This window comes from Oncorhynchus clarkii, chromosome 15 (genome assembly GCF_045791955.1).
Source record: "Oncorhynchus clarkii lewisi isolate Uvic-CL-2024 chromosome 15, UVic_Ocla_1.0, whole genome shotgun sequence".
In the NCBI taxonomy this organism is placed as follows: Eukaryota; Metazoa; Chordata; class Actinopteri; order Salmoniformes; family Salmonidae; genus Oncorhynchus; species Oncorhynchus clarkii.
Window position 1 is genome coordinate 14637996 of NC_092161.1, and position 12160 is coordinate 14650155.

The 12160-nt window shown below is 44.7% G+C and overlaps 1 protein-coding gene across 4 annotated transcripts in view; it reads right to left on the bottom strand.

The window, feature by feature from the left end:
• LOC139366928 (protein AF-10-like) overlaps positions 1–12160 on the bottom strand; it is a 71138-nt gene that overhangs the window by 4831 nt on the left and 54147 nt on the right. For all 4 annotated transcript variants that reach the window (XR_011626820.1, XM_071104685.1, XM_071104683.1 and 1 more), the window contains 5 exons: positions 7072–7153; positions 4350–4519; positions 2431–2580; positions 2316–2347; positions 1–74 (listed from right to left, as the gene is read on the bottom strand). The exon at positions 1–74 is cut by the window's left edge and continues 204 nt beyond it. Coding sequence is in view for 3 of the 4 variants with exons in the window: in XM_071104685.1 (XP_070960786.1) it covers positions 1–74; positions 2316–2347; positions 2431–2580; positions 4350–4519; positions 7072–7153 (508 nt within the window). In the remaining variant the exon portion in view is untranslated. The remainder of the gene's footprint in view (positions 75–2315; positions 2348–2430; positions 2581–4349; positions 4520–7071; positions 7154–12160) is intronic.

Sequence of the window (12160 nt, forward strand, 5' to 3'; positions counted from 1 at the left end):
CTGTGGGAGATGGAGGGGGGGGTGGAGAGAGAAGAGGTAGAGCCACCACTACTGCGGCCACACGACACACTATCCTGCGAGAGAGACAGAGAAAGAGCTTTGTTTACCAATACCAGCATAACCAGTGTGCAATATCAGCATAACCAGTGTGCAATGACAGCATAACCAGTGTGTAATGACAGCATAACAGCATAATTAGTGTGTAATGACAGCATAACTAGTGTATAATGACAGCATAACCAGTGTGCAATGACAGCATAACTAGTGTGCAATGACAGCATAACTAGTGTGTAATGACAGCATAACTAGTGTGCAATGACAGCATAACAAGTGTGTAATGACAGCATAACCAGTGTGTAACGACAGCATAACATCATAATTAGTGTGTAATGACAGCATAACAAGTGTGTAATGACAGCATAACTAGTGTGTAATGACAGCATAACAGCATAATTAGTGTGTAATGACAGCATAACTAGTGTGTAATGACAGCATAACAGCATAATTAGTGTGTAATGACAGCATAACTAGTGTGCAATGACAGCATAACAGCATAATTAGTGTGTAATGACAGCATAACTAGTGTGCAATGACAGCATAACAGCATAATTAGTGTGTAATGACAGCATAACCAGTGTGTAATGACAGCATAACTAGTGTGCAATGACAGCATAACTAGTGTGCAATGACAGCATAACCAGTGTGTAATGACAGCATAACAGCATAATTAGTGTGTAATGACAGCATAACTAGTGTATAATGACAGCATAACTAGTGTGCAATGACAGCATAACTAGTGTGTAATGACAGCATAACTAGTGTGTAATGACAGCATAACAGCATAACCAGTGTGTAATGACAGCATAACTAGTGTGCAATGACAGCATAACTAGTGTGCAATGACAGCATAACTAGTGTGTAATGACAGCATAACTAGTGTGTAATGACAGCATAACTAGTGTGTAATGACAGCATAACAGCATAATTAGTGTGTAATGACAGCATAACTAGTGTATAATGACAGCATAACTAGTGTGTAAAGACAGCATAACCAGTGTGTAACGACAGTATAACCAGTGTGCAACGACAGCATAACCAGTGTGTAACGACAGCATAACCAGTGTGCAATGACAGCATAACAAGTGTGCAACGACAGCATAACCAGTGTGTAATGACAGCATAACAGCATAACTAGTGTGCAATGACAGCATAACCAGTGTGTAACGACAGCATAACCAGTGTAACGACAGCATAACCAGTGTAACGACAGCATAACCAGTGTGTAACGACAGCATAACCAGTGTGTAACGACAGCATAACCAGTGTATAACGACAGCATAACCAGTGTGTAACGACAGCATAACCAGTGTAACGACAGCATAACCAGTGTGTAACGACAGCATAACCAGTGTGTAACGACAGCATAACCAGTGTGTAACAACAGCATAACCAGTGTAACGACAGCATAACCAGTGTGTAACGACAGCATAACTAGTGTGTAACGACAGCATAGCCAGTGTAACGACAGCATAACCAGTGTGTAACGACAGCATAACTAGTGTGTAACGACAGCATAACCAGTGTGTAACGACAGCATAACCAGTGTGTAACGACAGCATAACCAGTGTGTAACGACAGCATAACTAGTGTGCAATGACAGCATAACCAGTGTGTAATGACAGCATAACCAGTGTAACGACAGCATAACCAGTGTGTAATGACAGCATAACCAGTGTGTAACGACAGCATAACCAGTGTGTAACGACAGCATAACTAGTGTGCAATGACAGCATAACCAGTGTGTAATGACAGCATAACCAGTGTGTAACGACAGCATAACCAGTGTGTAATGACAGCATAACTAGTGTGTAATGACAGCTTAACTAGTGTGCAATGACAGCATAACCAGTGTAACGACAGCATAACCAGTGTGTAATGACAGCATAACCAGTGTGTAATGACAGCATAATCAGTGTGTAACGACAGCATAACCAGTGTGTAACGACAGCATAACCAGTGTGTAATGACAGCGTAACTAGTGTGCAATGACAGCATAACCAGTGTGTAACGACAGCATAACCAGTGTGTAATGACAGCATAACTAGTGTGCAATGACAGCATAACCAGTGTGTAATGACAGCATAACCAGTGTAACGACAGCATAACCAGTGTGTAACGACAGCATAACCAGTGTGTAACGACAGCATAACCAGTGTGTAACGACAGCATAACCAGTGTAACGACAGCATAACCAGTGTAACGACAGCATAACCAGTGTAACGACAGCATCTAGCTGGGTAATGGTGCTGCCTTACCTGAGCAGGTAGAGAGGAGTCACCCTTCACATCTGAAACACACAACATCACACAGTCAGACAGTGAGAGTGACAGTGTGTATGTCAGGGTGAGGTTAGGGGGTGTGTGTGTGTACCTTGGGCAGCAGCAGAAGGGGTGAAAGGCACAGACAGCTGAGCTGACAGGAGCTGCAGTCGTTCTTTCTTCATGGTCAGAGTTTTAATCTGGTCTTCTAGACGCCTGTTCTCCTGCTGCAGCTGGTAGAGGGACTTCAACAACCCCAACACTACCACACACAGAGATATTAAACCAATACAATACTGTTCTCCTGTTGCAGCTGGTGGAGGGACTTCAACAACCCCAACACTACCACACACAGAGAGGAGACCATATTAAACCAATACAATACTGTTCTCCTGTTGCAGCTGGTGGAGGGACTTCAACAACCCCAACACTACCACACACAGAGATATTAAACCAATACAATACTGTTCTCCTGTTGCAGCTGGTGGAGGGACTTCAACAACCCCAACACTACCACACACAGAGAGGAGACCATATTAAACCAATACAATACTGTTCTCCTGTTGCAGCTGGTGGAGGGACTTCAACAACCCCAACACTACCACACACAGAGATATTAAACCAATACAATACTGTTCTCCTGTTGCAGCTGGTGGAGGGACTTCAACAACCCCAACACTACCACACACAGAGAGGAGACCATATTAAAACAATACAATACTGTTCTCCTGTTGCAGCTGGTAGAGGGACTTCAACAACCCCAACACTACCACACACAGAGAGGAGACCATATTAAACCAATACAATACTGTTCTCCTGTTGCAGCTGGTGGAGGGACTTCAACAACCCCAACACTACCACACACAGAGATATTAAACCAATACAATACTGTTCTCCTGTTGCAGCTGGTAGAGGGACTTCAACAACCCCAACACTACCACACACAGAGATATTAAACCAATACAATACTGTTCTCCTGTTGCAGCTGGTAGAGGGACTTCAACAACCCCAACACTACCACACACAGAGATATTAAACCAATACAATACTGTTCTCCTGTTGCAGCTGGTGGAGGGACTTCAACAACCCCAACACTACCACACACAGAGATATTAAACCAATACAATACTGTTCTCCTGTTGCAGCTGGTAGAGGGACTTCAACAACCCCAACACTACCACACACAGAGAGGAGACCATATTAAACCAATACAATACTGTTCTCCTGTTGCAGCTGGTGGAGGGACTTCAACAACCCCAACACTACCACACACAGAGATATTAAACCAATACAATACTGTTCTCCTGTTGCAGCTGGTGGAGGGACTTCAACAACCCCAACACTACCACACACAGAGAGGAGACCATATTAAACCAATACAATACTGTTCTCCTGTTGCAGCTGGTGGAGGGACTTCAACAACCCCAACACTACCACACACAGAGATATTAAACCAATACAATACTGTTCTCCTGTTGCAGCTGGTGGAGGGACTTCAACAACCCCAACACTACCACACACAGAGAGGAGACCATATTAAACCAATACAATACTGTTCTCCTGTTGCAGCTGGTGGAGGGACTTCAACAACCCCAACACTACCACACACAGAGATATTAAACCAATACAATACTGTTCTCCTGTTGCAGCTGGTAGAGGGACTTCAACAACCCCAACACTACCACACACAGAGATATTAAACCAATACAATACTGTTCTCCTGTTGCAGCTGGTGGAGGGACTTCAACAACCCCAACACTACCACACACAGAGATATTAAACCAATACAATACTGTTCTCCTGTTGCAGCTGGTAGAGGGACTTCAACAACCCCAACACTACCACACACAGAGATATTAAACCAATACAATACTGTTCTCCTGTTGCAGCTGGTGGAGGGACTTCAACAACCCCAACACTACCACACACAGAGAGGAGACCATATTAAACCAATACAATTGAATTATCCAAACAATGAAATATAGGTGAGTAGATTAGATCTGATGAAGTCATGTAGGTGTGTGTGCTCACCATCTCCCTGTGCTCCCTGCTGCAGTAGGAGCTGTTGTCCATCACTCCACTGTCTCTCCAGCAGCTGTTCTATAGAGGTGTCCCCCCCGCCTCCATGACCTGAACCTAACCCCCCTAACCCTGACGCTGACCCTGGGTCATACCGGATCTGTAGCCCAGCTAGAGGAGAACTGGAGGATGAGAGGGAGGGTTTGGGGGAGAGAGAGGAGGGTTTGGGGGAGAGAGAGGAGGGTTTGGGGGAGAGAGAGAGGTGAAGAGTAAAGGAGATTAAACACATAACACGAAACAAACATGAAGAATGTCAAACCAAATCAACGTGTTGTTACAGGGTGTGCTTGGGCGGTATACCGTACAGTATATCGTGGTATTGAAAGGTAGGATTTTCAAAACAGTCAGAAGTATATATTTTAGTATTCACAAAAATGTAATTTAGCCAGTCACATGGTATACTTGTTTACAAAGTGCAAACTGAAGTTTCATGACCTGACGATTCACTGTTGAGCAGCGTCTAGAGCAGTGATCAAGTTAGACTTGAAATTCACTTCTAATGTTTGCCAACTAAATATGTTAGAGACAGAGAAACACCAGAGAGAGAAAGAGAGAGAGAGAAACACAGAGAGAGAAACACAGAGAGAGAGAAACAGAGAGAGAGAAACACCAGAGAGAGAGAAACACAGAGAGAGAGAAAGAGAGAGAAACACAGAGAGAAACACAGAGAGAGAAACACAGAGAGAGAAACACAAAGAGAGAGAAAGAGAAACAGAGAGAGAAACACAGAGAGAGAAAGAGAAACAGAGAGAGAAACACAGAGAGAGAGAAACACAGAGAGAGAAACACAAAGAGAGAGAAAGAGAAACAGAGAGAGAAACACAGAGAGAGAGAAACACAGAGAGAGAGAAAGAGAGAGAAACACAGAGAGAAACACAGAGAGAGAAACACAGAGAGAGAAACACAGAGAGAGAAACAGAGAGAAAGAGAGAGAGAGAAACAGAGAGAGAGAAACACAGAGAGAGAAACAGAGAGAGAGAAACACAGAGAGAGAGAAACACAGAGAGAGAGAAACACAGAGAGAAACACAGAGAGAGAAACACAGAGAGAAACACAGAGAGAAACACAGAGAGAGAAACACAGAGAGAGAAACAGAGAGAGAGAAAGAGAGAGAGAGAAACAGAGAGAGAGAAACACAGAGAGAGAAACAGAGAGAGAGAAAGAGAGAGAGAGAAACAGAGAGAGAGAAACACAAAGAGAGAGAAAGAGAGAGAGAGAGAAACAGAGAGAGAGAAACAGAGAGAGAGAAAGACAGAGAGAGAAACAGAGAGAGAGAAACACAGAGAGAGAGAAAGACAGAGAGAGAAACAGAGAGAGAGAAACACAGAGAGAGAAACAGAGAGAGAGAAACACAGAGAGAGAAACAGAGAGAGAAACACAAAGAGAGAGAGAGAGAAACAGAGAGAATGAGAGAGTGAGCAGAGTGGTGTGTGTGTGTGTGTGTGTGTGTGTATGGGAGAGAAAGAGTGTGTGTGTGTGTAGTACCCCTGGTGCAGTAAATCACTCTGTGTGAGTTTAGACACACTCTGATGTGTGAGAGAGAAAGAGGGAGGAAAAAGAGAGCTAGGAGAGAACTTCACTGTTCAGGAATAAGCAACTGAGGGAGGGAGGGAGAGCATTTTTACCATTCCATCTCACTTCCTAGTGCGCACGCACACACGCACGCACACACACGCACGCACACACACACACACGCACGCACACACGCACGCACGCACACGCACACACGCGCACACACACACGCGCACGCACACACACGCGTACGCGCGCACACACGCGCGCACGCACACGCGCACACACACACACGCACGCACACACACACGCACGCACACACACACGCACGCACACACACACGCACACACACACGCGCACACACACACGCACGCACACACGCACACACGCACAAAAAGAGCATTCTTATTGGAAAAATTCAGCTAGTAAATGTTTGGAGCATACTGAAGGAAACTTCTTAAAATACCTCCATTATTCAGTTATACACAGTACTACATCTATTTGCTATTTATACAGTAAAAAAATACCATAAATATTTACAGTAGTAAGCAACCAACCTTGTCGAGTTCAACTATCCATCCCACAAAGTGTAAAAGCTGCAGTGTCAAACACCCATTCCTCCACACACACACATCCCTTTCCCAGACATCCCCACACGCGCTTGTTGGCAGAAAAACTGAGAAAAGGCAAACTATCTTTGTAAAAAAAAAGAAAAGCAAGCGCAGAGCTGAAGGACGTTTCCCACCATCACACACTCACAGAAGAGACCAGAAAAGGAGGGGGGAGACCAGCGTGTGTGTGTTTGTGGGAGGGAGGGAGAAAGACCCCCCCCCCACACGAGGGACCAGCGGAGGGGAAGACAGGAGAGGGGGATGGTAGAGAGAGGGGGAGGATGGGTGGAGAGAAAGAGAGGAGGTGGATTGGTGGAGAGAGAGGGGGGAGGATGGATGGAGAGAAAGAGAGGGGGGGTGAGAGAGAGGAGGGGATGGGTGGAGAGAGGGAGGGCTGGGTGGAGAGAGAGAGGGGGGTAGAGAGAGAGAGAGAGAGAGAGAGAGAGAGAGAGAGAGAGAGAGAGAGAGAGAAAGAGGGATGGGTGGAGGGTATTTTGTGTGGAATGTAAATATGGGTTCACCGGGAATAGGGGGAATGTGTGTGTACTCACTGTGGAGAGAGGGTGGTCTTGGGAGAGGCTCGTCTGGGGAAGCCCTGAGCTCCAACACTGTTTCCATCTCCAACATCCTGATCTACACACAGTAAATAACACACTTACAACTGTGATAGTATCTCCCTCCCTCCCAGGCCAGACGTTCATTTTCCTTGCAAAGAGTAATGAATCTCACACGCTAACACAGCGCACAGGCTAACACAGCGCACAGGCTAACACAGCGCACAGGCTAACACAGCGCACAGGCTAACACAGCGCACAGGCTAACACAGCGCACAGGCTAACACAGCGCACAGGCTAACACAGCGCACAGGCTAACACAGCGCGCACAGGCTAACACAGCGCGCACAGGCTAACACAGCGCGCACAGGCTAACACAGCGCACAGGCTAACACAGCACACAGGCTAACACAGCGCGCACAGGCTAACACAGCGCACAGGCTAACACAGCGCACAGGCAAACACAGCGCACAGGCTAACACAGCGCGCACAGGCTAACACAGCGCGCACAGGCTAACACAGCGCGCACAGGCTAACACAGCACACAGGCTAACACAGCACACAGGCTAAGACAGCACACAGGCTAACACAGCGCACAGGCTAACACAGCGCGCACAAGCTAACACAGCGCGCACAGGCTAACACAGCGCGCACAGGCTAACACAGCGCGCACAGGCTAACACAGCGCACAGGCTAACACAGCGCACAGGCTAACACAGCACACAGGCTAAGACAGCACACAGGCTAACACAGCGCACAGGCTAACACAGCGCACAGGCTAACACAGCGCACAGGCTAACACAGCGCACAGGCTAACACAGCGCACAGGCTAACACAGCACACAGGCTAACACAGCACACAGGCTAACACAGCGCACACGCTAACACAGCGCACAGGCTAACACAGCGCACAGGCTAACACAGCGCACAGACTAACACAGCGCACAGGCTAACACAGCACAATAGTATACGGGACTTGACATGCGCTGGTCTCCACTTCCGACAGTCAATCTCAACTCCTATTTGACCCCCTTTTAACTCTCTTCTTCACCTTTCCTGCCTGTCATTCAAAAGCAAAAACACCCCCACACACACAACCCAGTCACATTATAGTTAACCCCTATAGGTCAGGGAGGACCAATGGCTGCAGGCGATACTGAAACACCAGAAAACACTTGACTCACCCCTTTCTCCCACTCCTCCCCCTTAGGGCTGGGTGGTGTACCGTATTTATTATATACCAGTATTGATGCACAGACCACTTTCAGTTTGTTCTTCACCTTTTGTAACAGTATTTCAATCTTTGCCTTGTTAAATGTGATACGCTACTCCGGTGTATGTCAGTTCTTATAGGTTACTCCGTTTTCTACTTGAGTCACCTCTCTCTCTACCCCTCTCTCTCTCTACCCCTCTCTCTCTCTACCCCTCTCTCTCTCTCTACCCCTCTCTCTCTCTCTACCCCTCTCTCTCTCTACCCCTCTCTCTCTCTACCCCTCTCTCTCTCTACCCCTCTCTCTCTCTACCCCTCTCTCTCTCTACCCCTCTCTCTATCTACCCCTCTCTCTCTCTCTACCCCCCTCTCTCTCTCTACCCCTCTCTCTCTCTACCCCTCTCTCTCTACCCCTCTCTCTCTACCCCGCTCTGTCTCTCTACCCCTCTCTCTCTCTACCCCTCTCTCTCTACCTCTCTCTCTCTACCCCTCTCTCTCTCTACCCCTCTCTCTCTACCCCGCTCTGTCTCTCTACCCCTCTCTGTCTCTCTACCCCTCTCTGTCTCTCTACCCCTCTCTCTCTCTACCCCTCTCTCTCTCTACCCCTCTCTCTCTCTACCCCTCTCTCTCTCTACCCCTCTCTCTCTAACCACACCAAGCCCTGCCCCCTGTCACTCAAGGAGAGAGCAGTTGCTCGACCACAGAGTCACGAGCACTTGGTTGCTGTTCACACAGCATGGTCAGATGGCTGGAACAATGTTGCTGACATGCTGCTTTCTAGAAGCGTTCTATACACTACTAGTGTGTGTACAGTGCATTCTAGAAGCATTCCTTACACTATTAGTGTGTACAGTGCATTCTAGAAGCATTCCTTACACTATTAGTGTGTACAGTGCATTCTAGAAGCGTTCTATACACTATTAGTGTGTACAGTGCATTCTAGAAGCGTTCTATACATTATTAGTGTGTACAGTGCATTCTAGAAGCGTTCTATACACTATTAGTGTGTACAGTGCATTCTAGAAGCGTTCTATACATTATTAGTGTGTACAGTGCATTCTAGAAGCGTTCTATACACTATTAGTGTGTACAGTGCATTCTAGAAGCGTTCTATACACTATTAGTGTGTACAGTGCATTCTAGAAGCGTTCTATACACTACTAGTGTGTGTACAGTGCATTCTAGAAGCGTTCTATACACTATTAGTGTGTACAGTGCATTCTAGAAGCGTTCTATACACTATTAGTGTGTGTACAGTGCATTCTAGAAGCGTTCTATACACTACTAGTGTGTGTACAGTGCATTCTAGAAGCGTTCTATACACTATTAGTGTGTACAGTGCATTCTAGAAGCGTTCTATACACTATTAGTGTGTGTACAGTGCATTCTAGAAGCGTTCTATACACTATTAGTGTGTACAGTGCATTCTAGAAGCGTTCTATACACTATTAGTGTGTGTACAGTGCATTCTAGAAGCGTTCTATACACTATTAGTGTGTGTACAGTGCATTCTAGAAGCATTCCTTACACTATTAGTGTGTACAGTGCATTCTAGAAGCGTTCTATACACTATTAGTGTGTGTACAGTGCATTCTAGAAGCATTCCTTACACTATTAGTGTGTACAGTGCATTCTAGAAGCGTTCTATACACTATTAGTGTGTGTACAGTGCATTCTAGAAGCATTCCTTACACTATTAGTGTGTACAGTGCATTCTAGAAGCGTTCTATACACTATTAGTGTGTGTACAGTGCATTCTAGAAGCATTCCTTACACTATTAGTGTGTACAGTGCATTCTAGAAGCGTTCTATACACTATTAGTGTGTGTACAGTGCATTCTAGAAGCATTCCTTACACTATTAGTGTGTACAGTGCATTCTAGAAGCGTTCTATACACTATTAGTGTGTGTACAGTGCATTCTAGAAGCGTTCTATACACTATTAGTGTGTGTACAGTGCATTCTGAAAGTATTCAAACCCCTTGACTTGTTCCACATTATGTTACGTTGCAGGATGATTCTAAAATTGATTTTTTTTTTTTTAAATCCTCATCTACATACAATACCCCATAATGTCAAAGCAAAAATGATTTACAAATAAATAACAGAAATACTACATTTACATAAGTATTCACACCCTTTACTCAGTACTTTGTTGCAGTGATTACAGCCTCGCGACTTTTTGGGTATGACGCTACAAGCTTGGCACAACTCTATTTGGGGAGTTTCTCCCATTCTTCTCTGCAGATCCTCTCAAGCTCTGTCAGGTTGGATGGAGAACGTCGCAGCACAGCTATTTTCAGGTCTCTCCAGAGACGTTAGATTGGGTTCAAATCCGGGCTGAAAAGTGTTAGTCAGGTATTCTGTCACTGTGTACTCTCTGTTTAGGGACAAATAGCATTCTAGTTTGCTCTGTTTTTTTGTTAATTATTTCCAATGTGTCAAGTAATTATCTTTCTGTTTTCTCATGATTTGGAAAGGTCTAATTGTGTTGCTGTCCTGGGGCTCTGTTTGTTTGTGAACAGAGCCCCAGGACCAGCTTGCTTAGGGGACTCTTCTCCAGGTTCATCTCTCTGTAGGTGATGGCTTTGTTATGGAAGGTTTGGGAATCGCTTCCTTTTAGGTGGTTATAGAATTTAACGGCTCTTTTCTGGATTTGGATAATTAGCGGTTATTGGCCTAATTCTGCTCTACATGCATTATTTGGTGTTTTACGTTGTACACGGAGGATATTTTTTGCAGATTTCTGCATGCAGAGACTCAATTAGGTGTTTGTCCCATTTCGTGAATTCTTGGTTGGTGAGTGGACCCCAGACCTCACAACCATAAAGGGCAATGGGTTCTATAACTGATTCAAGTATTTTTTGCCAGATCCTAATTAGTATTTCTAATTTTATGTTCCTTTTGATGGCATTGAAGGCCCTTCTTGCCTTGTCTCTCAATATTGTTCACAGCTTTGTTGAAGTTACATGTGGTGCTGATGTTTAGGCCGAGGTATGTATAGTTTGTGTGCTGTAGGGCAACGGTGTCTAGATGGAATTTATATTTGTGGTGCTGGTGACTGGACCTTTTTTGGAACACCCTTATTTTTGTCTTACTGAGATTTACTGTCAGGGCCCAGGTCTGTATCTTACTGTCTGCAAACTAAAAGTTTGTCTTTTCTGAGCAAGATGTTGCTAAAATAATTTGTGTTAGCTGCTAATGCTAATCACTAGTGAGTACATTTAGCTAGCTAGCTAGATGGCCAGCTAAGAGTCACAGCAAACGTAGCTAGTTAGCTAATACTGCCTGCTACCAGTGCTGGTGTAGGCTTTGATAAGCATGCTTGTGCAACGGTATAGAGAGGAATAAGCAAAGCATTAATATGTTGGCCAGCTAGCTAGCTACATGAAGTAAGAAAACATGTAATGTAACATCTAAATTAGGGTAACCTGGAAACACTGACCAACACTTTGGTTCCTACCCGGTCAATAATTACTCACTGGCTTATTCATTTGTTTTCATGTCAAACAACAATGTATTCAAGGTTCAGCTCACTATATTTCAAGTATAGAATTCAAATAATCATTATATTTCCATGATTTCAACAGTTCACCAATTAACTAAGCCTATATTTTTGCCCATATCATGCTGCCTGTCAGCGTGGAAATAATGACAAAAGTGCAGAAAATACAGATATTGATGAAAATGATGAAAATCATTTTGTTTGTTTGGAATCACTTATAATTTATGTGTTGCCACCCTAGGGTCATGAGATACTCAGAAAGCATATGTACAGCATTTAATATTCAAAAACCTAAAATACTGTCAAAAATGTGAAAAATATTGTGATATGATATTTTGCCCATATCACCCAGCCCTACTCCTCCTATGTCCA